The sequence below is a fragment of the Mauremys mutica genome, chromosome 3 (assembly GCF_020497125.1).
Source record: "Mauremys mutica isolate MM-2020 ecotype Southern chromosome 3, ASM2049712v1, whole genome shotgun sequence".
NCBI classification, from domain to species: domain Eukaryota; kingdom Metazoa; phylum Chordata; order Testudines; family Geoemydidae; genus Mauremys; species Mauremys mutica.
The window spans coordinates 134,056,056-134,077,917 of record NC_059074.1 but is presented as its reverse complement, the minus strand read 5'-3'; the positions used below and the strand labels follow the sequence as shown (position 1 = coordinate 134,077,917).

The 21,862-nt window shown below is 48.0% G+C and overlaps 1 protein-coding gene across 4 annotated transcripts in view; it reads left to right on the top strand.

The window, feature by feature from the left end:
* The first annotated feature begins 601 nt into the window (after positions 1-601).
* GNG4 (G protein subunit gamma 4) overlaps positions 602-21,862 on the top strand; it is a 32,526-nt gene continuing 11,265 nt past the window's right edge. The window contains exons 1-5 of one of the 4 annotated variants that reach the window (XM_045009389.1): positions 602-900; positions 1,438-1,535; positions 1,826-1,973; positions 2,897-2,970; positions 17,421-17,529. In XM_045009389.1, coding sequence (XP_044865324.1) covers positions 17,431-17,529 — 99 coding nt within the window. In that variant the 5' untranslated portion in view covers positions 602-900; positions 1,438-1,535; positions 1,826-1,973; positions 2,897-2,970; positions 17,421-17,430. The remainder of the gene's footprint in view (positions 901-1,437; positions 1,536-1,825; positions 1,974-2,896; positions 2,971-17,420; positions 17,530-21,862) is intronic. The other 3 variants (XM_045009390.1, XM_045009391.1, XM_045009388.1) reach the window with 3 other exon arrangements.

Sequence of the window (21,862 nt, the reverse complement as noted above, 5' to 3'; positions counted from 1 at the left end):
GCATGCTAGCCCAACCCTGAGTAGTCCTGCAACTCTGTGCACTAGGGTGCAATACATGGAGTGAGGAGCAGGACCAGCTCCACAGGACAGGAGCTGCTGTTGCTGGGTGGGCTTGTGCTCCAGCCCCTGGCCTACCCTTTGCACATGCCCAGGAGCAGTGTGTTTGCTCAGGGCCTGGTGATGGGTTAACTCAGGCTGGCGTGAAAAGGCCTTGCACTGTGATTTTGAGTTACACCATGCCTGAATGAGGGTGTGCATGTGCACACCCCCACCTCTGTGCATGCCCTGCCTGACTAGGGTGACCAGATATCCTGATTTTATAGGGCCAGTCCTGATTTTTGGGTCTTTTTCTTATATAGGCTCCTATTACCCCCGTCCCAATTTTTCACACTTGCTGTCTGGTCACCCTGTGCCTGAATGAGGGCGCGCGTGTGCACAAACACCCCGGTGGGCAGGGAAGAGGGGGTCCAGCCTACCCTGAGTCTAGCCTGAGCAGTAGAGACCTAACACCTCCCTGAACGGGAGGGGCCGCAGAGGGCTAAACCAGCACGTGCTCTTCCCCCAACCCCCGTCCTCCCAATAAAATGGACTTTCCCAGGAGGCGCCTGGGATGCGCGTGGGCCGCGCGCACTGGTCCCCAGGCAGTTGGGATTTGACTCGCGCCGCGCCGGCTCTGATGCACCTGCGGGACCTGCAGCGCGCGCGCCCCCTCTCGCCAGTCGGGACTGTTGCGGGGGGCTGAGCTGCCGCCTCCCCTCCCCCTCCCCCCGGCGTGGCTGAGCGGGGCGCGCGGGTCCCCTGGCTGGCGCGCGGAGCCCGCCCCGCCATGTGCCGCTCCCCGAGCCCGGCCGCTGGGGCGTGAGCCGCGCTGCAGTCTCCGAGCCTCCGCGGCGCCGGCAGGTGAGTGGCGGCGGGGGCTGCGCGGACCTGCCCAGCCGCTTGGCCTTGGGTGCGGAGCTCCGTGGGGCGGGGGGTGCTCGGTGCCCTGCCCGGGGCCGGCGCGCTGTGCCGGGGGGTTGCTGGGAGCGTCACCGGAGGCAGCAGACGGAGCCCGAGTGAGGCGCGGGTCCCCGTCTCCGGTGCGGCCGAGGTGAGCGGGGCTGATGCGCCGCTGGCTCCGCCAGGGGCTGGGCCGGCGTGTGGAAAATGCCGGCCGCGCGGGAGCCGGCCGCTGTCCTGGCACTAACGGACGTGAAAGCGCTGGCAGAAGCCGCCTCCCGCCTCAGAAACATCCCAGTGTCTTGATCTTACCTCAGCTCAGCTGGCCTCCTGCAAGCGTTTCCGAGCGGACCTTGGCATCGCGGCTCCCGGGGCTTGGGGGGCTTAGTGGGCGGTGGGAGGCTGATCCCAAATCTTTGCCTATTTATTATAGTGAGTTGGAAAACCGTGAGCGACAGCGAATTGACTAGTCACCACCCCTCTCCGTTCTCTACCTAGGTCGTAAATGTTGCATGTAAACAAGTCAATCCCAGCCTGGAGTCTAGTGCAGGCTTCCAATTACGTGATTTGCTCAATAGAAATGAGCTTGTTTGATGGTCAGTGAATTTTATTGACTAGGTAACTTGTATTTTTATGCAGTCCTGTTATTTTGTCGGGAGATGGGTGTAGGTTAGGACAGGAGGCCCCATCGTTCTCAACTAGTGGCTGTTGTTTTGTTGTAACCATCTCAAAAGCCTCAAGTATTGCACATAAATTCTCTCCTTTTAAGTCTGGTTATTTGCCACGGTGGACCAATGCCATACAGCTCCTTTAGTTCAGTGTGCTTTGCACTGCCTCTCCTAGCTGGTCCAGTGGAGATACAGAAAAGTGCCTTTCTTTCTGCTAGGCTCCAGGAGAAGCTCATGTCGGTGGAGGAAGAATTCTCGCTGTGAAACTGCTGTGCTGGTGGCTATTTATTGTCACGGTGCTGTGAGCTATACCACATTTTTGCAAACTGATTAAGATAATGCACTTAAAACAGAAAATTCAAAGAGGTAACTTGGAAAATGTTCCTTTCTGAGAAGTATTCTGGGCTTCTGGTAGTCTTTTGTTAGCTTCAACTCATTGCAAGCTAATGAAACTTGAAAAAGGAATTAGTCCGAAATAACCTAATCTCTTCATATTTGTTTACAAAAGGGAACTTGTGGACATATAGCAATTTTATTTCTCTTGAATTTTAATGTAAAAAACCAACAATAATAAAGGACAAGATGATGTCCTCTTGAGTAGCCAAATCTAAACCTTGTGGGAGTTCAGGGTCATCTGCACAGCGAATCTATGCCAATGCGCTGGTTCTGGATCCTGGCAGTGTGCTTCTGTTGGCCCTTTTGCTGCCAGGCATGTATGCATATGCTTGCCAAGTATGTGGCTACTTGGATCCTGTGGAAAAGCTAGAACGGTCTTAAACTGTGGCTTGTCCAATGATTTTTCCAGATCCTCCTGTCTTTTCCACTCCTTCCACTATGTCCCCAACCTGACCTGTGTAATGTCCAACCCATCTCTTTGACATACCAAGATAACTCTGGGATTTGTGCCAGGAGGGTCACTTCTTGCGAGTGGAGAAAGGAAGGAGGGAGAAAACAACAATCTGGGCTATTATTTGTGACTTAGAATCCAGTCTAGAAAATACTTAGGTGTGTCAGTAGCTTTACCTCACATAAACAGTCCTGTTAAGTCAATTATAGAACTTACAGAAATTTTACTCATGTATCTGCAGAATTGGGCCCTTAAATAGCACTTTACAATGTACGGTCTCAAGGTGCTTTTACATACACTAATTAACCGAGCCTAACAGAATCCCGTAGACATAATAGGATCTTTTTGCAGATGTATTGTTACCGCTCTTTGGGCTGGGTTGTACTTTTACTGTCTTATTTTAGTAAATTAATAATAAATGCTTGTGTTCCATTTTCTCCAGCAAAAATGAGAAGAGGATAGAAAACCAGTTCAGCATCTTTTTCTCCTGTAGGAAACATGCAAGGCTAAAATAAGGTTGGGAATGAAATAAAAATGCAGAGGAACTAAAATGTAAAAAATGCTATAAATAGAAAACATTACAATAAAATAACTTTCATAATTATAGAGGAAAAGAACAGATGTTACTCACACAAATAGGAAGCCTAATAAAATTAGGAGGTGAAAATAGCTGAAATGTGAATATGGAAAAAAAAACTTCTATGGAACAGAAACCAGAGACATTGGAAGTACTGAACAATAAGAAAGCATGAAATAAAACCGTGTGCTTGCATTTTTAATTGTTTATAGAAAAAGGTCAGAATGAGATTTTAAGTGAATTATACATGTGAAATGTACAAGAATTTGTACATGTGAAATGGTAGATTAATTCAGTCATATTTTAGATCTTATGCTCTGAAAACAGAGGTGGTGGAATCTGATAGAGGGCATGAGAAACCTGGAATTCCTGGAGGCTGCTAGTTGTAGTTGCCTAAGATGAAAACACTGGTGTTGAATTTTAATAAATATTTTAATAATTTATGGATCACCCAAGCTGGAAAGCCTTCAAGTACCTAACAAAATAAAACAAATTCATTTAATTCCTAGGAATTTTTTTGGGCCACTGGGTTGCACTGGCAAAGGCATATCCACATGTATACTCTATATAAAGTACAGGTTAAAAATACTGAGAGGAATTGGGTGCAGAGTGGAGATACTGATTTTAAAAAAAGGAAAACATTGGGATACTCTGATGCTGATATCTTGGAACTTCCACAGTTCTAAACGACTGTCTAACATTTCTCAGCTACCAGAAATTTTGTTCTTCAAGTGATTGTACCTATGGGTGCTCCACTTCAGGATGTGCCCATGCATTCTTGATCAGAGATTTTGTCAGCACTGCCCATGGGTCCATTCCTTCCTGGCAGCTCATCACCTTGGACAGATGGATCCTGGAAGTGATTTCAACAGGCTACTACATTCAGTTTAGCTCTAGCTCCCTCCCACCCTCCTGTCGCAGTGGTTCAGAATGGTAACTCTGGCAGCTGGAATGGTAATTCTCCCTCTGGAATTGGGAGATTGGTTTGTCTCCCTGGATCTTCAGGATGCTTATTTTCATATATCCATGCACTCTTCCCACAGATGTTTTGTTGGTGGTAAGGACCATTACCAATACTGTGTCCTACCCTTCAGCCTCTCCACTGCCCCAAGGATTTTTACAAAGGTTGTCTTAGCTGTTGCAGCCCATATTGGTCAAATGGAGATAATCCTTTTTTCCTACCTGGCCAACTAGCTTCTGAAAGGTTGCTCATTTCTTGAGTGACAGTCAGCATCCAGCAAGGCTCTTTAGGCCTCTGCCTTAATACTAAAGTCTACGCTCATACCCGCAAAATGGACAAACTTCACAGGGGCTCCTCTAGACTCTACTATTGCCAGAGCATACTTACCCACAGGCAGGTTTGCTATGATACCCAGCCTCATTTCTACAATATAACAGAGCCCACAAACCTTTCAGCTCCCAGGCCGTGTGGCAGCCTGTAAATTCATACCATCCTTGGCAAGATTACACTCCCATTATCTTCAAGCCTGACTAAACAGTCTACACACCCAAAAAATACCATCTGTCCAAGCAGGTATCGATACCCAGAAGGTCCTCAACTCCCTCAACGGGGGGAAAAAACCCTAAAAGGTCTGTATGGGAGTACTATTCTCAAATCCGCCTCCCCCAAAGATCACCACAGATGCCTCTCTGCCAGGTTGGGGCACTCACCTTCACTAACTTCACAGCTCAAGGCAAGGGGACTCCCCAGGAGATCGCTCTCCATATCAACATTTTAGAACTCAGGGCAGTCCATTACACTTGCCATTGCTTTCTACAGCATATCTGGGACCCCTCAGTCAGACCCATGTTGGACAACAGAACAGCAATGCGTTATGTAAATTGTCAAGGAGGAGCAAGATCCCAGTTCTTGTGCACAGAATCCATAAAACTATGGAATGATGCATATTGCAGGACACCGAGAGATCAATGGTATATCTACTGGGGTTATGGAACATAGTAGCAGTCTCTCTGAGCAGATTTTTGGGCCACGTCTGCAAGTGAGAGCTCATCGATGCAGTATTCCAGAAGATTTGCCTTATCTTGAGTCTTCTGGAAATAGATCTGTTTGTGATGCCCTCCAGTGCGAAGTGCTGATGGTTCTGGTTGAGAGGAGGATGCAGTCAGCATAGGTGCCGACTCCATGGGTGCTCTGGGGCTGGAGCATCCCTGGGGGAAAAATGGTGAGTGCTTAGCACCCACTGGCAGCCCCCCATCAGCTCCTCCCCCTCCCCCCCGTGCCTCCTGCCCAGGGGCGGCCCCATTAATCAGTGCCTACCCCCAGCGCCTCCCGCCTACTATTGATCCACTGTTTAGTGGCATGCAGGAGGCTCTGGGAGGTGTAGGAGGAGTGAGGGCAGGGACGTTCAAGGAAGGAGGTGGGAAGAGGCAGGGTGGAGTAGGGGCAGGGCCTGGGGAGGAGTGGGGGTCAAGCAGCCATCTGGGAAAGGACAAAGTCAGTGCCGGTGGCAGTTAGAACTAGCTGGGAGATGCTGTAGTTATCCCTTCAGGAATCCCCTGACGCCTTTACTCCTCAAAGTCCTGAACAAGTTGAAACAGGAGAGATCAATTGCCAGGAGTAGCAGGTTTGTAGAAATTTTGGTGGTGCCCAGAACCCACCCCACCCAAACTCCGCCCCCCCCACCTGCCTAAGTCTCTGGGAGGGAGTTTGGGTGTGGGGGAGGAGATCTGGGGTGCAGGCCCTGGGCTGGGGCAGGGAATTGGGGTGCAGGACAGCTGAGAGGTTGGGCTCTGGGAGGGAGTTTGGGGCGGGGTCTAGGGTGCAGGCTCTGGGATGAAGTTTGGGTGCAGGCTCCAGGCAGGGGGTGGGGGTATAGGAGGGAGTTTGGGTGCAGGCTCTGGGAGGGAGTGCAGAGGGCTGGGGTGCAGGCTCTGGGAGGGAGTTTTGGGGCAGGAGGGGATGTGTGGGAAGGGAGTGGGGGGTGCAAGCTCTGAGACAGATTTTGGGTGCTGTGTGCAGGTTGGGGCAGGGGCTGGGGGTGTAGGAGGGTATGAGAGGTTCAGGCTCTGGGAGTGAGTTTGGGTGTAGGCTCTGGACTGGGGTGAGGGTGCAGGCTTTGGAAGGGAGTTGGGGCTGAATGGGGGTGCAGGCTCTGGGAGGGAGTTTGGGGGCCAGAGGGGGCGTGCAGGCTCTGAGAGCGGATGGGGGGGTGCAGCGCTTACCTGGGGCTCCTAGGCAGGGTGGCCAGGAGTCTCCATGTGCTGCTACACCCAGGCACTACCCCCTCAGCTGGCCACTGGGGCACTTGGGGTGGGACACAGACCCACCCCTCCCAGGGGCTGCAGGGAGACACTGGAAGCCATGTGGAGTGAGCAGGCAGGAAGTTGCTCAGCTCTGCTGCACTGCTGGTGGTGAGTGGGGGCCCCAGGCTGTTTTAAATGGCCCGGGGGATGTGAAGGGGGAGGGAAAGCGCCTGGTGGCGGAAGGTGGGGCCGAGGGAGAGACTGGTACCTGCCTCAGATAGGGCTGGAGCTGGGCCTGTGGTGCCTGGGCACCAGGAATATTTCTGGTGCCCAGGCACCACAGGCCCATAGAACTCGCCGCCCATGTCAATGTCCATCCTCATAGCATCATCATGACCGAGGCAAGTATGCTTCCCAGAGCTCCTTTGACTGTCCCTGCAACCCACCTCTCCACTTTCCTCTGACAGCAGGTCTCCTTACCTGGGAGTCAGGAACCACGACTCACTGCCATCTCTTGTCGCTTAACCTCAGTGCGTGGCTACTCGATGCCTCTCTGGCATAGGAAAGGACTGATCTCCGGACCTCCAAACAGTACTGTTCAATAGTAGAAAATCCACTACAAAGAAAACCTAACTGTAAAAAGTGAAAATCTTTTCAGACTCTGTGCTGCCTCTGAGCTATATGTCCTTGAGTCTCATTTTTCCAGCATGCTCTAGTCTGCAAAATTTGAAAACCACCGGATTATCTCTGAGCTAAGTTTAGGTTCACCTAGCTGCCTTTACAGCTTTTCACCCTGCCACCCCATTGAAGAGTTTTCAGTCTTCACTCACCCAACTACTGCAAGGTTCATTAAAGGCCTGTTAAACCTTTTTCCAGCTCTCGAGGAACATAGTCCTCCATGGAACCTCAACATAGTTCTAAATGTGCTGAGAAAACCCCCATTTGAACCTATGAATAGCTGTTCCCTCCTTCGTCTGTCTTTCAACATTTTGTTCTTTACAGGTATCACCTTGGCTGTGAGGGTAGGAGAGCTAGGGGCCCTAGTGGGTGATTCACCATACATAGTGTTTTATCATGGAAAGGTGGCAGAGGTAGATTAAGGTTTTGTGGGGCCCTGGGCCAGAGTGGGGGGTGGGGCCCTCTGTACTCCTGTCTGCAGCCCCACCCGTGTCCCCACTGATAAATAATAATGGGTATGAATAGAGTAAGGGTCTGTCTGCGCAGTACTTTGGAGTGAGCCTCCTACCCCAAGTCAACAGACTTGGGCTAGCGGGACTCATGCTTGCTCTTTAAAAATAGCTATGTGGACAGTTCTTTGAAGTTTACTCCTGGGGGAATTCTGAGCCACTGCGCAATGCAGGATTTGCAGAAATGAATGTTGTGTGCGCAGAATTTCCTTTTTTCCCCACAGAAATGGGCTGCAGAGATGTTAGCTGCCACTAGCTTGCAAATAGAAGACAAGGTCGGGGGGTGGGGGGGAACTGAAGGGTTCCTAGCAGTTGCAGTTCCCAGCACACCCTGATGGAAGGAGGCAGCGGTGCGCAGGAAACTGTGCAAGCCTGGGACTCAGCTGCAGGCTGTTTCTTCCTCTGGATCCCTGGGCTCTAGGAGGGTAGGGTCTGTGAGTGTCTGGCTGGGAGTGGGGCAGCAGGGCTCTGGAGGATAGGGGGTGTGAGTGGCTGGGGCGGGAGGGGGTGTGGCTGGCCTCGGGGCAGGGCAGAGGGTGTGAGTGTCCAGACTGAGGGAGCCCCACAGCTTGGGGGGAGGAGGGGCCTGGCAGGGCTCTGCGGGGGAGGGGGAAGAGAAGCAGGAACTGGGTTGTCATAGGGGTTTCTTTAATTCTCTACTCCTGAAATTTTTGTGTGTGTCTATATTGTCACAGACATACTTGCTGACAGGTATTTTGAAATAAATTACCAAAATAATTGAAACTGGCATGATTATATAGTGTTATTTTGACAAATAAAATTTGCAGAATTTTAAAATATTGTGCACAGATTTTTTTTTTTTTTTTAGCGCAGAATTCCCCCAGGAGTAGGAGTTGCAGCTCGGGCTGGAACTCTCTCTCTAAAGCCCACAACGACTCTTTCCCCCATGCTCCCCCCCCCCCGGCTTCAGTTCCTGAGCTCCAGCCCAAGCCTCAACTTCAAAAGCACTGTCTATACGACTGTAAATGAAGATGGTTTATGGTTTTAAAGTCTGTATTCTCTAGCATTTTTTTCTAAATAAAACAATACTTTGCTTTAAGGAGGCTGTTTGGTTACAGGATACCAGTCATTGCTCCCTGAGGAAACAGAACTGCAGGGTCTGAGCCTATCAGATATGCTGAGATAATCATGGTTAGTGCCAGGGGATGCAGTCCAAAGCCCAGTCTGAATGTGGAAGAATCGTGTGATTTCACCCTAACAAAGGTTATAGTTGCGGATTGGTCCTGCTTTGAGCAGGGGGTTGGACTAGATGACCTCCTGAGGTCCCTTCCAACCCTGATATTCTGTGATTCTAGAGGCTTGGGACCTGAATGAGGTCCACTTGAAGAGACCAAGAGTGATCAGAGGTGCAATTGGCCTGGTAACTTTGTGCACCTGGAACTGAGGGAAACCGTACTGTGAAGTTACTTGGTGAGAACTGTGTTTAATTTTTAGAGGAGTTCAAAAAGAGATCGGACACATGAATAGATAACAAGGTTTACCACCTTCTGTGACACCTCTGGCCCTAGCCATTGAATGTCCCGAAACAGCATAGTGGAATAGACCAAGTAGGAACATTCTTATGTTTCTATTGTTCTAATGTACCAGTTCTTGCTTTCAGAAAATCTTGCCTTTTCAGAGTACTGAGAAGGGTGTGGTGTGGTGTGTGTGTGTGACACCACTGTAAGGCTTAGGGACAGATTTTAAAAGTGTTTTGGCACTTAGCGGATTTTCAAGAGTGCCTAGGCAACTATATTTGAATCATTAGATGCCTAAATATCTTTCAAAATCAGAGCTAGAAATAGTGCCGTGCCTTCCAGCTATGATCAGCCAGTGAGCTCTGGTGGTGTGATATAATGCTTGTACAGGAAGACACAGAGTTATAGGTTGGGTGAGTGAATTTCTGAAAAAACAGTTGGCACCAGAATTAGCTGGTTTTCTCATGCCATTTAATTCAACTGATTTTAAATGACTTTTTTTTATTATTCAAATAAAATTTAGCTTTCTAGTTTTTTGTCTCAGGACTTAAGTGCTATGGCAGGGGTCAGCAACCTTTGAGAAGTGGTGTGCCGAGTCTTCATTTATTCACTCTAATTTAAGGTTTCGCGTGCCAGTAATACATTTTAACGTTTTTAGAAGGTCTCTTTCTATAAATCTGTAATATATGACTAAACTGTTGTATATAAAGTAACTAAGGTTTTTAAAATCTTTAAGAAGCTTCATTTAAAATTAAATTAAAATGCAGATCCCCCCAGACTGGTGGCTAGGACCCAGGCAGTGTGAGTGCCACTGAAAATCAGCTCGTGTGTGCCTTTGGCACGCGTGCCATAGGTTGCCTACCCCGTGCTATGGTAAAAAAATATAGAAATGGATCTGCTTCTTCTATCATCTAGCCAACAGAGGATCGAAACAAAATGAAGATTATCTGCTACCAGTGGACAAAACAATGACAGGAAACAGTTGCTTATGACCCTGTAATATTATGTTGCATATCATTCTTTGTACTTGTAAGCACTTTATATTCCTAGATCTCATAGTGCTTTACAAACAAGGGTATATATCCTTATCCCCACTTTTACAGATGGGGAAACTGAGGCATGGAAGTCAAGGGATTTGGAAGGAGCAGATCCTGTACAGAGTTGGGATTTAGAGCGCTGTTCTCCGACTCCCAGTCCAGCATTGAACCCACTGGATCATGCTGCCGTATAAGCAGAAAAGCCAACTTGAATCTAAAAGTTTGTCACGTATTATGGAACCACTTCTTTCTTACACGTTTTGATTTCCAAAGCAGTTCATTTCATTTGAGGAGGGAGCCACCTCATCCAAATGGGTAATCTTGTACTTCGTGAGCAATAAGGGCAGTAGGATGTAAGCAAAGGCCAAGGGACTAGGAGAAAAGTTTGCTTGCTTTTTTTTTTTTTAATTTGTTAGCTAACGGTTTTACTAACTCCTTTGAGAACCCTGGCATAGACATGGCAAGTTGTATTTTAACATGTAGCTAGTCAGGGTGAACCCAGGAGAGGAGTCTAGCATTCATTTCAGCTGACTAACACATGTTTAAATACAACATGACTACAGGGCCGCCCAGAGGATTCCGGGGGCCCGGGGTCTTTGGCGGCGGGGGGCCCTTCCGTTCCGGGACCCGCCGCCAAAGTGCCCCGAAGACCCGCGGCGTGAGCCCCCCGCCGCCGAATTACCGCCAAAGCGGGACCCGCCGCCGAAGTGCAGCCCGGTCTTCGGCGGTAATTCGGCGGCGGGGGGGGGGTCCCCGCCGCGGGTCTTCGGGGCACTTCGGCGGCGAGTCCCGGAACGGAAGGGCCCCCCCGCCGCTGAATTACCGCCGAAGACCGGGCTGCACATCGGCGCAGCTCCCGCTTCGGCGGTAATTCGCCACTGGGGGGTCCTTCCGCTCCGGGGCAGAAGGAGCCCCCGCCGGCAAAGACCGGGAGCGAAGAAGCTCCTGCGCCCTCTTGCCCCGCCCCCTCTGGGCGGCCCTGACCCTATCCACCCCCCCAGAACACCCACAATCCACCCCCCCATTCCCTGCCCCCTGACTGCTCCCCCAACCTCTGCCCCCTCCCTGTGCCCTGACTGTCCCCAGGACTCCCTGCCCCTTAGCCAACCCCCCCCCCAGCCCCAACCTCTTACCCCCGGCTCCCTCCTCACCCGGAGCCTCAGCGCCTCACCCGACAGCCGCAGTGTGTCTCCGGCGGGGCCTGAGCTCCGTCCCGCTCAGAGCCGCGTGGTGAGGGGGCGGGGCTGCGAGCTCCACGCCGAGCGGAGGGAGCTGAGCTCAGCCCGGAGCTCCCAGCCCCGCCCCCTCACCACGCGGCTCTGAGCGGGGCGGGGCTCAGGGGCCCCGGCGGAGACACACTGCGGCGCTGTCTGAGGACAGCGCTTGATGTGCTAGGGCTCCAGGAGAGGGGCGGAGGCGGGAGCCTCAGCTGCTCTCTTGGGGGCCCCTGCGGAGCCCGGGGCCCGGGGCAAATTGCCCCCTTTGCCCCTCCCCCTCTGGGTGGCCCTGCATGACTACAGTGTAGCCTTTTTAAAAGGCCCTTGACTTCTTGAGATGCAACTGATACAATTTAATAGTATTTTTTTCCCAGATGCTGGTGTTTACTAGTATTGATAATGGTAGGTGGCTCCTCCTGACCTTATTGATGAGTATGGTGCACCTTCACTGCCTATCTCTGATGGGGATGAGTGCGCTGCCATTGCCCACCATCCATTCGCTTTTTACTCAAAGTTCTGTCCACTCCAAATGACTTATGATGCTTGTATTCTACCATTCCATCCTATTGCACAGATCCACAATCCCGCAGAGAGGCTATGGAGAGGAGGGGAAACAGTACTTGTGCAGTCTTTATCCCTTTGCATTTCATGAAATCCAAACTATTAAAAAGCTGTGCCTCTTGCTTTTTTTAATCTAACTTTTAGTTGATTTTACCATCCCATTAGGTGCAATTGCACTCAATAGACCCCCTAATAATCTCGCAAGATTCAGCATTACTCAACTGTAGGGTTTTCTATGTAGTTGATGTTCAGCATCCTATTATTTGAGTGCCTTTTTGGTAGGCAGTTGCTGAGATGCAAATGCACAAATAAGACTTGCCTAATTCAGAATTTTTAAGTGTATGAACTGGTGTTCTCATTAATTGGTTTGGTTCTTTGCTATGAACCATTTATATAATTCATTCTTTACTTACATGATTATGTCTTTGTTTTGTACTTCACATGTGTAACTGATATTCAGCATGCCAATGGTTTAATTATGCTATTTGAATTTCACAGAGTGAAGTCTTCATAGTCATTTAGGTGTTTGCTACTTGACTGAGTACCTAAAGTTTACTACTTAACGTGATAGCTCATAAGATTGAGGCCAAAGTTTTTATACAACCCCCCCTCCCACCCGCCCCGTGTTCCCTCTCATTTTCCCCACATATGTGCAGAATGAATTTTGTTATGTGCACCAATATGAAGGTGATGTGTGACACATCACCTTCATATTGGTGCACATAACAAAATTCATTGGGTGGGTGTGGAGCTGAGGGGTTTGGAGTGTGGGAGGGGGCTCAGGGCTGGGGCAGAGGGTTGGGGTGCAGGGTTGTGAGGGCTCTGGGATGGGGATGAAGGGTTTGGGGTGCGGGAGGGTGCTCTGGGGCTATGGCAGGGATAGAGGACTCCCCCCAGCTCTCTCTTCCCATTACAGCACCTGGGCTGGGGGGAAGAGGCACCTCTCCCCACTGCAGCAGCTCCAGGGCTGGGGCCATGGGATAGGTGCCCCTCCCCTGGCCATGGCAGGTGCTGAGTTGGGGGAGCGTTGCCCCCATAGCTGCCAACTCTGTGGGTGCTCCAGAGCTGGAGCACCCCCAGGAAAAATTAGTGGGTGCTGTTGATGAGCAGCACCCATCAGCAAACAAGCTCCCCCCACCTCCCCAGCACCTCTCAGCAAGCCCCAATGACCAACTCCTCTCCTCCCTCCCAGCACCTCCTGTTTGCTGGCAGCCCTGCTAACCAACTCCTCTCTCTCCCTCCCAGTGCCTCTGGTCTGCTGAAAACAGCTGTTTCACAGTGTGTAGGAAGCTCTGGATGGGGTACGCTCAGATGAAGAGGACTTAGGGGAAGGGCCTGAGCACCATCTGGCTAGAGGGGAAGTCAGCACCTATGGTGTGCCCCTTCCTTGGCCGTGACAGGTCGGCTGAGTGGGTTCCCTGAGTGCCTGCACCATGCTAGAATCATAGAATATCAGGGTTGGAAGGGGCCTCAGGAGGTCATTTAATCCAACCCTCTGCTCAAAGCAGGACCAATCCCCAGACAGATTTTTGCCCAAATCTCTAAATGGCCCCCTCAAGGATTGAACTCACAACCCTGGGTTTAGCAGGCCAATGCTCAAACCACTGAACTATGCCTCCCACATAGGCTGCTGTGCACCTTACAGGGAACTTAGCCCCCGCCCCGATCATCCACTTCTCACCCACAAATGCCTGTATATTATATTTACTCATCATTTAACTTGTATATTTGATTTTTATGCTCCATGGGGCAGGAAACTTGTTTCACTTTATGCCCATAAAGTGCCATGCACATCTATGGCCTTTATACAAATATATATTTTCTGATTGGGACATTGCCACCATTACGGTAGAGCTCATCAGATGTCAGTACTAATGCACCTGAAATCCAGAGCACCTCTTAATACTTGAATCTGATCCAGTTGTAGTTAGTTGGAGTCTTTCCACTGATTTCAATGGAAGTTGGATTAGGTCTTATATTGTACGCAGAATTTTTATTTTTTTTAAATTCTCCATATTTTATTTGCCAAAATAACACAATATAATCATACCAGTTTCAATTTTTGGTAATTTATTTCACAGTACGTGTCAGCAAGTATGTCTGTAACAATACAGACAACAAAAAAGATTCAGGAAATGTTTTTTGACAAATAGATTCCTTACTAGGTATATTAATACAGAACCTGGAATAATACTTCATTTAAACTACACTACAGAATTGTATTTCCCGCACCCCTCAGAAGCAGTACAAAGGCTTGGGGGAGTAGAGGTAACAGAGGAGTTGAGGGAGAGGGAAGTAAATTGTTGGAAAGGAGCCTGAGTGTGAACTTGGAGGGCTGTTGGGTATGGGTGGGAACAGTATGAAACAGGTTTTTTGGGGGGCAGGATTGTTAGAGAGTGTCCCCCATGCAGACCCTGGCTGATCCCTAGCCTCTCCCATTCAGTCAGACACGTCTGACCCTGTCTCCATGTGTTCCTGCACCCCCCCATGTGTCCTTGTAGCCCCTGTCGACATATGTCCCAACACCCACTCCCCCCTGTCCCTATGTGGCTCTGTACCCCTCCCCCGTCCCTATCTGGCCCTCCATCCCCACTCAGCCACCCCTGTCCCCATGTAGCTCTGCGCCCCCTCCCCCATCACCATGTGGCCCTGCACCTCCCTCACTCCTGTGGCCCTGCGCCTCCACTCCCATTTAGCCTTTGCCCCAATCTGTCCTCCCCCACTAGCCCTTATGAGCCCCTGTCTGACATCCCCCCAGCACCCCACGCTGTCTATTTCCCCCAGCCCTTGTCTCCTGACCTGGCCTGCAGGGCCGGCTCTAGGTTTTTTGCCGCCCCAAGCAACACCACCACAACCACCAAAAACCCTCCGAAAGCACAACTGCCGAAGCCAAAAAAAGAACCTCCCAGAATGCCACCCCTGGAATTATGCCGCCCCAAGCACCTGCTTGGTTTGCTGGTGCCTAGAGCCGGTCCTGCTGGCTTGACAGGTGCTGCGAAGAAGGCAGGCTCTTTCTCTTCCCTCGCTGGCCAGGAGCTGTTGCTGTGTTCTATTGCAGAAGGCATAACTGCAGAAGTTATTTTCTGCTGTGAGCTGCTGCTGTTCTTGCACCACAGTACCCTGTGGTGGGCAAAAGGCAGAACTGAAGCAACATTTCCGCACAAGCTTATTTCTGCTCAAAAACTTAAAAATGTGTGGCTCATTAATTATGCATGTGGAGTAGCACAGAATTCCTCCTGGAGTATAATTTTACTGAATTGTATGCAAATTGGGGGACTTGGATAAAACTACCTAAGCACACTTACATTTGTGATTTCTAACCAAGACTTGAAGCCAGGTTTCTAGAGATGACATAGTGAATTGTTGTACTGCACAAAACATACCCTGCTTCTACACCCCCCACACAGAGTCACTGCCAGCTTCCCCATTGCACCCTGACTTGCCCCACAACTGTCCCTTTTCCCCAAAACTGGGCTGCATCCCCTTCCCTCCCCAGAGTGCAGGGGGGCAGTTTCTGGGCATTTCCACTGGCAGGGGGTGTGGCAGCCAGCACTGACAAGCCCCACTGTCACCGCCCGCCTGCTCTGAGGGACCACAGACAACCAACCCCCACCATGAAGAGCAAGGTCAAGACAGTGCCCAGGAGCCCCTGGGCATCATGTTCACTGGGGGGCTGCCCCCAGCTCCCTACCACTCCAGGAGAGTGGGGGAGACTCAGGGGTCGGGGGAGCCAGGAGCTCAGCGGGATTAATGCTGGGAACCCTCTCCCTGCACCAGACCGTTTCCTTGCTTGGGGTTTCTTTTTGGTCCGCTCAGACCACTTCAGCTGGGGTGGCTGGTAGCATGGTGTGGGGCATTCTGGGACTAATAGTGCAGCTGGCAGCACAGGTCTTAGGCCCCAGCGGAACACAGTGGCGTGCAAACTACAGGGGGTTCCCAGTCTCTTTTGCACCTGCACACTGTGCTTCCCAGGCTGCTGAGTGTTTCAGTTGGTGCAGGGAAGTTGCTGACTCTTCACATTGCTGGGCTGTGGCTCAGGCTGAATTAACCCTTTGTGGGCTCCTTCCAAGTGTGGGCTTGGACCCACAGTCCCACCGGAGCCATGGTAAACCCAGTACTGAGTACACTAAATACCACAAGAACTACTATGTGGGTGAAACAAAACAATCACTGCACTGACAGAAAAATGATAAAAGATAAAAACACCATATCACCTGTTGATGAACATTTCACTGAATGATCACTCCATATGTGACCTCTGTCATCATCCTCAGAGGAAACCTGCACAACACCTTCAAAAGACAGGCCTGGAAGCTTAAATTGGTAGCGTTGCTAGACACTAAAAATCACAGACCCGAAAACAGTGGATTTATGGTTTATTACAACAATCTGTAACCTATTAACCCTCTGTCCTGTGATTGCACAGGTGTTAACTACCCACTTCACCTTGAATGGTTTCTTGCAACATGTGTTAACTCTTTATGCTGAACAATCTATTTCACCTTGTCTTTGGCTGTGACACTGAGTACATTTCCCTGACCTGAAGAAGAGCTCTGTATAAACTCAGAGCTTCTCTCTCTCACCAACAGAAGTTGGTCCAATAAAAGATTCTACCTTACCCATCTTATCTTTGTTACCTTCATAGTTTGCAGGCAGATATCAAAGTTGATACATAACTATTTGTTTTTAAAAGCAGGGTAATTCCTACACTTAATGGGGGTTTGTTTTGTGTTTAGGCTGGTAAAGTACATATCCCAATCATGGAAACCATAAAAAACAGGGAAATAAGCAGTTAAGTCTTTGAACATAAGAACGGCCATACTGGGTCAGACCAAAGGTCCATCTAGCCCAGTATCTTGTCTTCCAACAGTGGCCACTGCCAGGTGCCACAGAGGGAATTAACAGAACAGGTAAACATCAAGTGATTCATCCCCTGTCACCCATTCCCAGCTTCTGGCAAGCAAAGACTAGGGACACCATCCCTGCCCAACCTGGCTAATAGCCACTGATGAACCTATACTGCGTGAACTTATCTAGTTGAACGCTCCATCTACACTCAACTCCTTAATTCCCCTTTACAACCTTGATTGCTTCTGTTCCACTACTCTTATCTCTAGCACGCTTCCTGAACAACCTGTGAGCAGTCTTAACTATTACTATTCTTATTGCTTAAAAAGTCATCTGTTTTGATGACTGATATCAGGATGGTGTGGCTTTCATAAATCATATGTACAACAGATCTGTATGTGGCTTTGTATTTGTGTGTAAGTGAGGCCTGGAATAAAATTGCAAATGGTGGTTGAGATGTATTTGTATTATGTGAATGGATGATCTGTGTTGGCAATCTAAATTAAGTAGTTTCTGTGTAGAAACTTGCATTTGCGATTTGGCATATTAGTTATGCTCAGAGTTGTGGTTGAGGGTGCAAATATGTGGGGAGGATGGTAGATGATGAACAGGGGAATTGAGTATAGATGGATTGTTGAACAACTACCGGTACTTATTTTGTCACCTTATGTGGTTTACATTTGTAGTTATGTAGTCTAGCAATGGTAACTTTAAATTTAATTTTATTTTGTTAGTCTAGGGAGAGTTAATTGTAGTCTGATCGCTGTATTACATTAGATAAGTGTACTCCTAACCAAGCCTGTAAGAATTTGTTTAGGAAAGCATCTTTTCAAATGCTTTAACTTTGACTGTTCTAGGGAAAACAGAATGAAGGAAATCATGTCTAATAACAACACAACCAATATATCTCAAGCAAGAAAAGCTGTGGAGCAGTTAAAAATGGAAGCATACATGGACAGGATAAAGGTAAATTGAGTCAATGTTGTTCTGAAATTGCCCTTTACTTTTGTGTAGTAAAATTTCACCTTCAGTAGTTCAGAAAATCCTTAACTGAGTACTTTGCAATGTGGTATATGAAATAATGTTCAAAGAATAATTACATGAAAAAACAGTGGTTTATAATTGATTCCGTCTGACTTTAAGCAGGGTACTTCTCAAAGGACTGATGCCCAGCCTACTTTTTTTTTTTTTTTGGTGGGCAGTGTACATCAGCAAATAATAACAGGTGAAAAAAAGTACTTACATCTCTAACTACCTGGTCCGCACCCACAATCAGGTGGTTTGAGGCACAGGTACTCAGATTTGCTCCTGCAGTTAAATGTAGGTGCATTATCCTAACCCGGCAGGAAGAAAGACAAGATTCAAGGGATGTGGGTTAATTAGGCCACGGACTTTATTAACTCATCTGGGCAATATTCATCAATAAATCATATAGTGTAGGTCGTCATTCTTTCCTTGATCATTCTCACCTATTTGGAAGGGCTGTCGTCAGCTCTACCCAACCCGCCCATTGCTTGCACCCCATCACCCTCCGCTCTATGAAGGTGAAAGGAGGTAGGAGGGTCGTCTCATTGCTGTACTAGACATTAGGAATGCCAGCTCCCTTCCCCCAGATTCCCAACTCCAATTTATCAGGGAACTGGACCCTTTATGGAATGAGGACCTGCACTGGATAGCTGATAAGTCGCAAGAACTTGACCTGCCCTCATTAAATACCCCACTGGGGCCCTGACCTGCTGTAAGGAAGGCGAAAAAACATCCTGCCCCAGCCAATCAGCCAGTGAGTGAAAAATGCCTTCTCAGCCCCAAAGAAAAAAGCAACTAGTGCAGTGCCCACAACCGATCATAAAACTCAGAGCTACTTTGATCCCATGGGTGGGGAGGGTGAGTGCTCCTGGTCCATGGTGAGAGAGATTGTCTGGAGCAGTGGTTCTCAAATTTTTGTACTGGTGACCCCTTTCACATAGCAAGCCTCTGAGTGTGACTCCCCTTATAAATTAAAAACACTTTTAAATATATTTAACACCATTATAAATGCTGGAGGCAAAGCGGGGTTTAGGGTGGAGGCTGACAGCTTGCGACCCCCCCCCCATGTAATAACCTCATGACCCCTGAGGGGTCCCAACCCCCATTTTGAGAACCCCTGGTCTGGAGAGAACCGTCTATAAATACCTTCCCTCCTACAATACACAAGACGGTTGGCATCCCACCTGAGTCAGCCTCATACAGTTGCCCTTGGCTCAGGTAACTGTCCTCTTTGCACTCACCTCGTAATCAATTGGGCAGGGGAGCTTAAAGGAGCCACAAGCCCTTTTCTTCCTGATGGCAGGACAAAGCCCAACGGCATTTGGGTTGAGGTGAAAGCAGTTTCTGCAGTTGCAGATTGCACCAATAGTAAAGGAGGCTGTCCTTTAGAACATTTTGGCCCTTAGAATTTGCATCACTCTTGTAAATCACTGTTCTGTCATTCTGTGTTACCACTGAACATAGATGAAACACAAAATACACAATCAATTTCACCTTTATTTTGTTCAGTCGAGTTGTCATTGCGCTAGGGAATTAAGTTGAATGATGCATTTTGGCTTCTCCAGATTTGTCTGCATCTGATATTTGAGGACATCTTTTTGTGGGTTAAATATTATACCTTTAACTGTATTTTTTAAGTATGTGGGGTGAAGAGATTATATTCGTTAGAAATTTTCATATTTTTTTAACTAAAAAGTGTAGAATTATTACTCTTCATTTCTCCCTATGTCTTCCGTTAGGCCAAGATTTTAAAAGGTGACAAGTTGGGCATCCAGAATCACTAGTCACCTTAGAAGGGCCTGGTTTTTCAAGGGCATGTACTCAGCACTCTGAAAATCAGCTTCCTTTTAAGATGTCATGTTGCACACACAGTCACTAATCGCTATGTCTGAAAAACATATCCTTCAGTAAATAAAGGATGAGAGGGAAGAGAGAGGAGTGTTTTTAAGCAAGTCCACTTCAGTTTAATTAATTTTTTCTCCAACCAACCATTTTACAAATTTCATCATACATTTTGTACGTTTCTTATGTTCCTCGTGTGCAAGAGTACAATAAATGTTTGCATTGCAAGAAGTTAATTTTAATAGGCTTTAATTTCTTAAATATGCAACCTGCACTTGAATAGAATATTTTAAAATAATCCATTGGGTAAGTGAGGGTTACTTTTTCTGTTTAGTTATTGCATAGCATGATCTAGAATAATCTTAGTATTGCTAGCATATAGCTTTCCTATAATCAGTAATATTTATTTACCCTTCACATGGAATGGTGATACCTGGAAAATATTTGTATATACATATTTTCCCTATATTTTTGTAAAGACCTAAAGCAAATGCTTAATATCTAGCTCCCATTCCAGAAAAATTTACAGAGATGTTAAAGATGTTGTTTCTTACTAAGTATCAGAGGGGTAGCCGTGTTAGTCTGGTTCTGTAGAAGCAGCAAAGAATCCTGTGGCACCTTATAGACTAACAGAAGTTTTGCAGCATGAGCTTTCGTGGGTGAATACCCACTTCTTCGGATGCAAGCAGTGGAAATTTCCAGGGAGAGGTGTGTATATATAAGCAAGCAAGAAGCAAGCTAGAGATAACGAGGTTAGATCAATCAGGGAGGATGGGGCCCTGTTCCAGCAGCTGAGGTGTGAAAACCAAGGGAGGAGAAACTGGTTCTGTAATTGGCAAGCCATTCACAGTCTTTGTTTAGTCCTAAGCTGATGGTGTTAAATTTGCAGATGAATTGGAGCTCAGCAGTTTCTCTTTGAAGTCTGGTCCTAAAGTTTTTTTGTTGTAGGATGGCCACCTTAAAATCTGCTATTGTGTGGCCAGGGAGGTTGAAGTGTTCTCCTTCAGGTTTTTGTATATTGCCATTCCTAATGTCTGATTTGTGTCCATTTATCCTTTTCCTTAGAGACTGTCCAGTTTGGCCGATGTACATAGCAGAGGGGCATTGCTGGCATATGATGGCATATATTACATTGGTGGACGTGCAGGTGAATGAACCGGTGATGGTGTGGCTGATCTGGTTAGGTCCTGTGATGGTGTTGCTGGTGTAGATATGTGGGCAGAGTTGGCATCGAGGTTTGTTGCATGGGTTGGTTCCTGAGCTCTGCTTGCATCCGAAGAAGTGGGTATTCACCCACGAAAGCTCATGCTGCAAAACTTCTGTTAGTCTATAAGGTGCCACAGGATTCTTTGCTGTTTCTTACTAACTGATAAGTATTATAAAGAAGATAGTTATCAATTATTCTCCATGTCCGCTATAGGTAGGACAAGAAGTTATTGGCGTAATCTGCAGCAAAGGAGATCTTAGGTTTGGTATTAGGAAAAACTTTCTAACTACAAGAGTAGTTAAGCTCTGGAATAGGCTTCCAAGAGAGGTTGTAGAATCCCCATCACTGGAGGTTTTAAGAACATCTTGGACAAACACGTGTCAAGAATGGTCTAAGTTTACTTGGTCCTGCCTCAATTCAGGGTGTCAGACCAGAGTGTAGGTGGTGTGACTTAGTGGTCAGAACAGGAATCTGGCCTAATGGCTGTGGCAAAATCAGAGGACAAGATAATGGTTGGAGTTGAAAGTCAGAACAGAACCAAAGGGCAGAGCTGGAGTCATGGTCAGTAGACAAGCCAGTGGTCGGACACAGGAGTTCTGAAGAAGGAAGGGACTAAGGCTGTAGTGGGGGCAGGCATCAGTTGGAGCAAGGGCTGGTACAGGAAGCAGGTCCGGTGCAGCTGTGAGGATGGAACACATTGAGCAGTCACTGTGCTGCTGTTGCTGAAAGGCTTAAAGGATGATCTAATCTCTTGGCCCCTCTGTCCAGTCAGGGAGCACAGTCACTTAGTGAGGGTTTTTTTGGCCCAGCCAAGCTCATTTGGTTGCCACACAACCATGCCCAGAGCCAGCTGAGTTCCTGACACATGGGGATGGACTTGATGACTTCTCAAGGTCCCTTCCAGACATTTCTATGAGTTTGTGAAGTACCATAATCATGTGTGTTCTTTAGTAATATAGACCAATATCCATTAACACATAAGAGACTTTTAAAACAGTATTTTTAACCCTACACATAGTGGGAGGTTTATCATATGTCAATCTGCCTCTTGTTCTTTCCTTTTTCAAGCAATTTGCCCTTGCCACATTGGACGCCATAGTATCTGAGGGATATACAAAATCTAAATTATACACACAAGAATCTCTGACTCTTTCCATCTCCAAATTTGAGCACTTTTCACTTGCTGTGGGAAAGCTACAGTAGAACAAAGTGATTGTTGAGGAA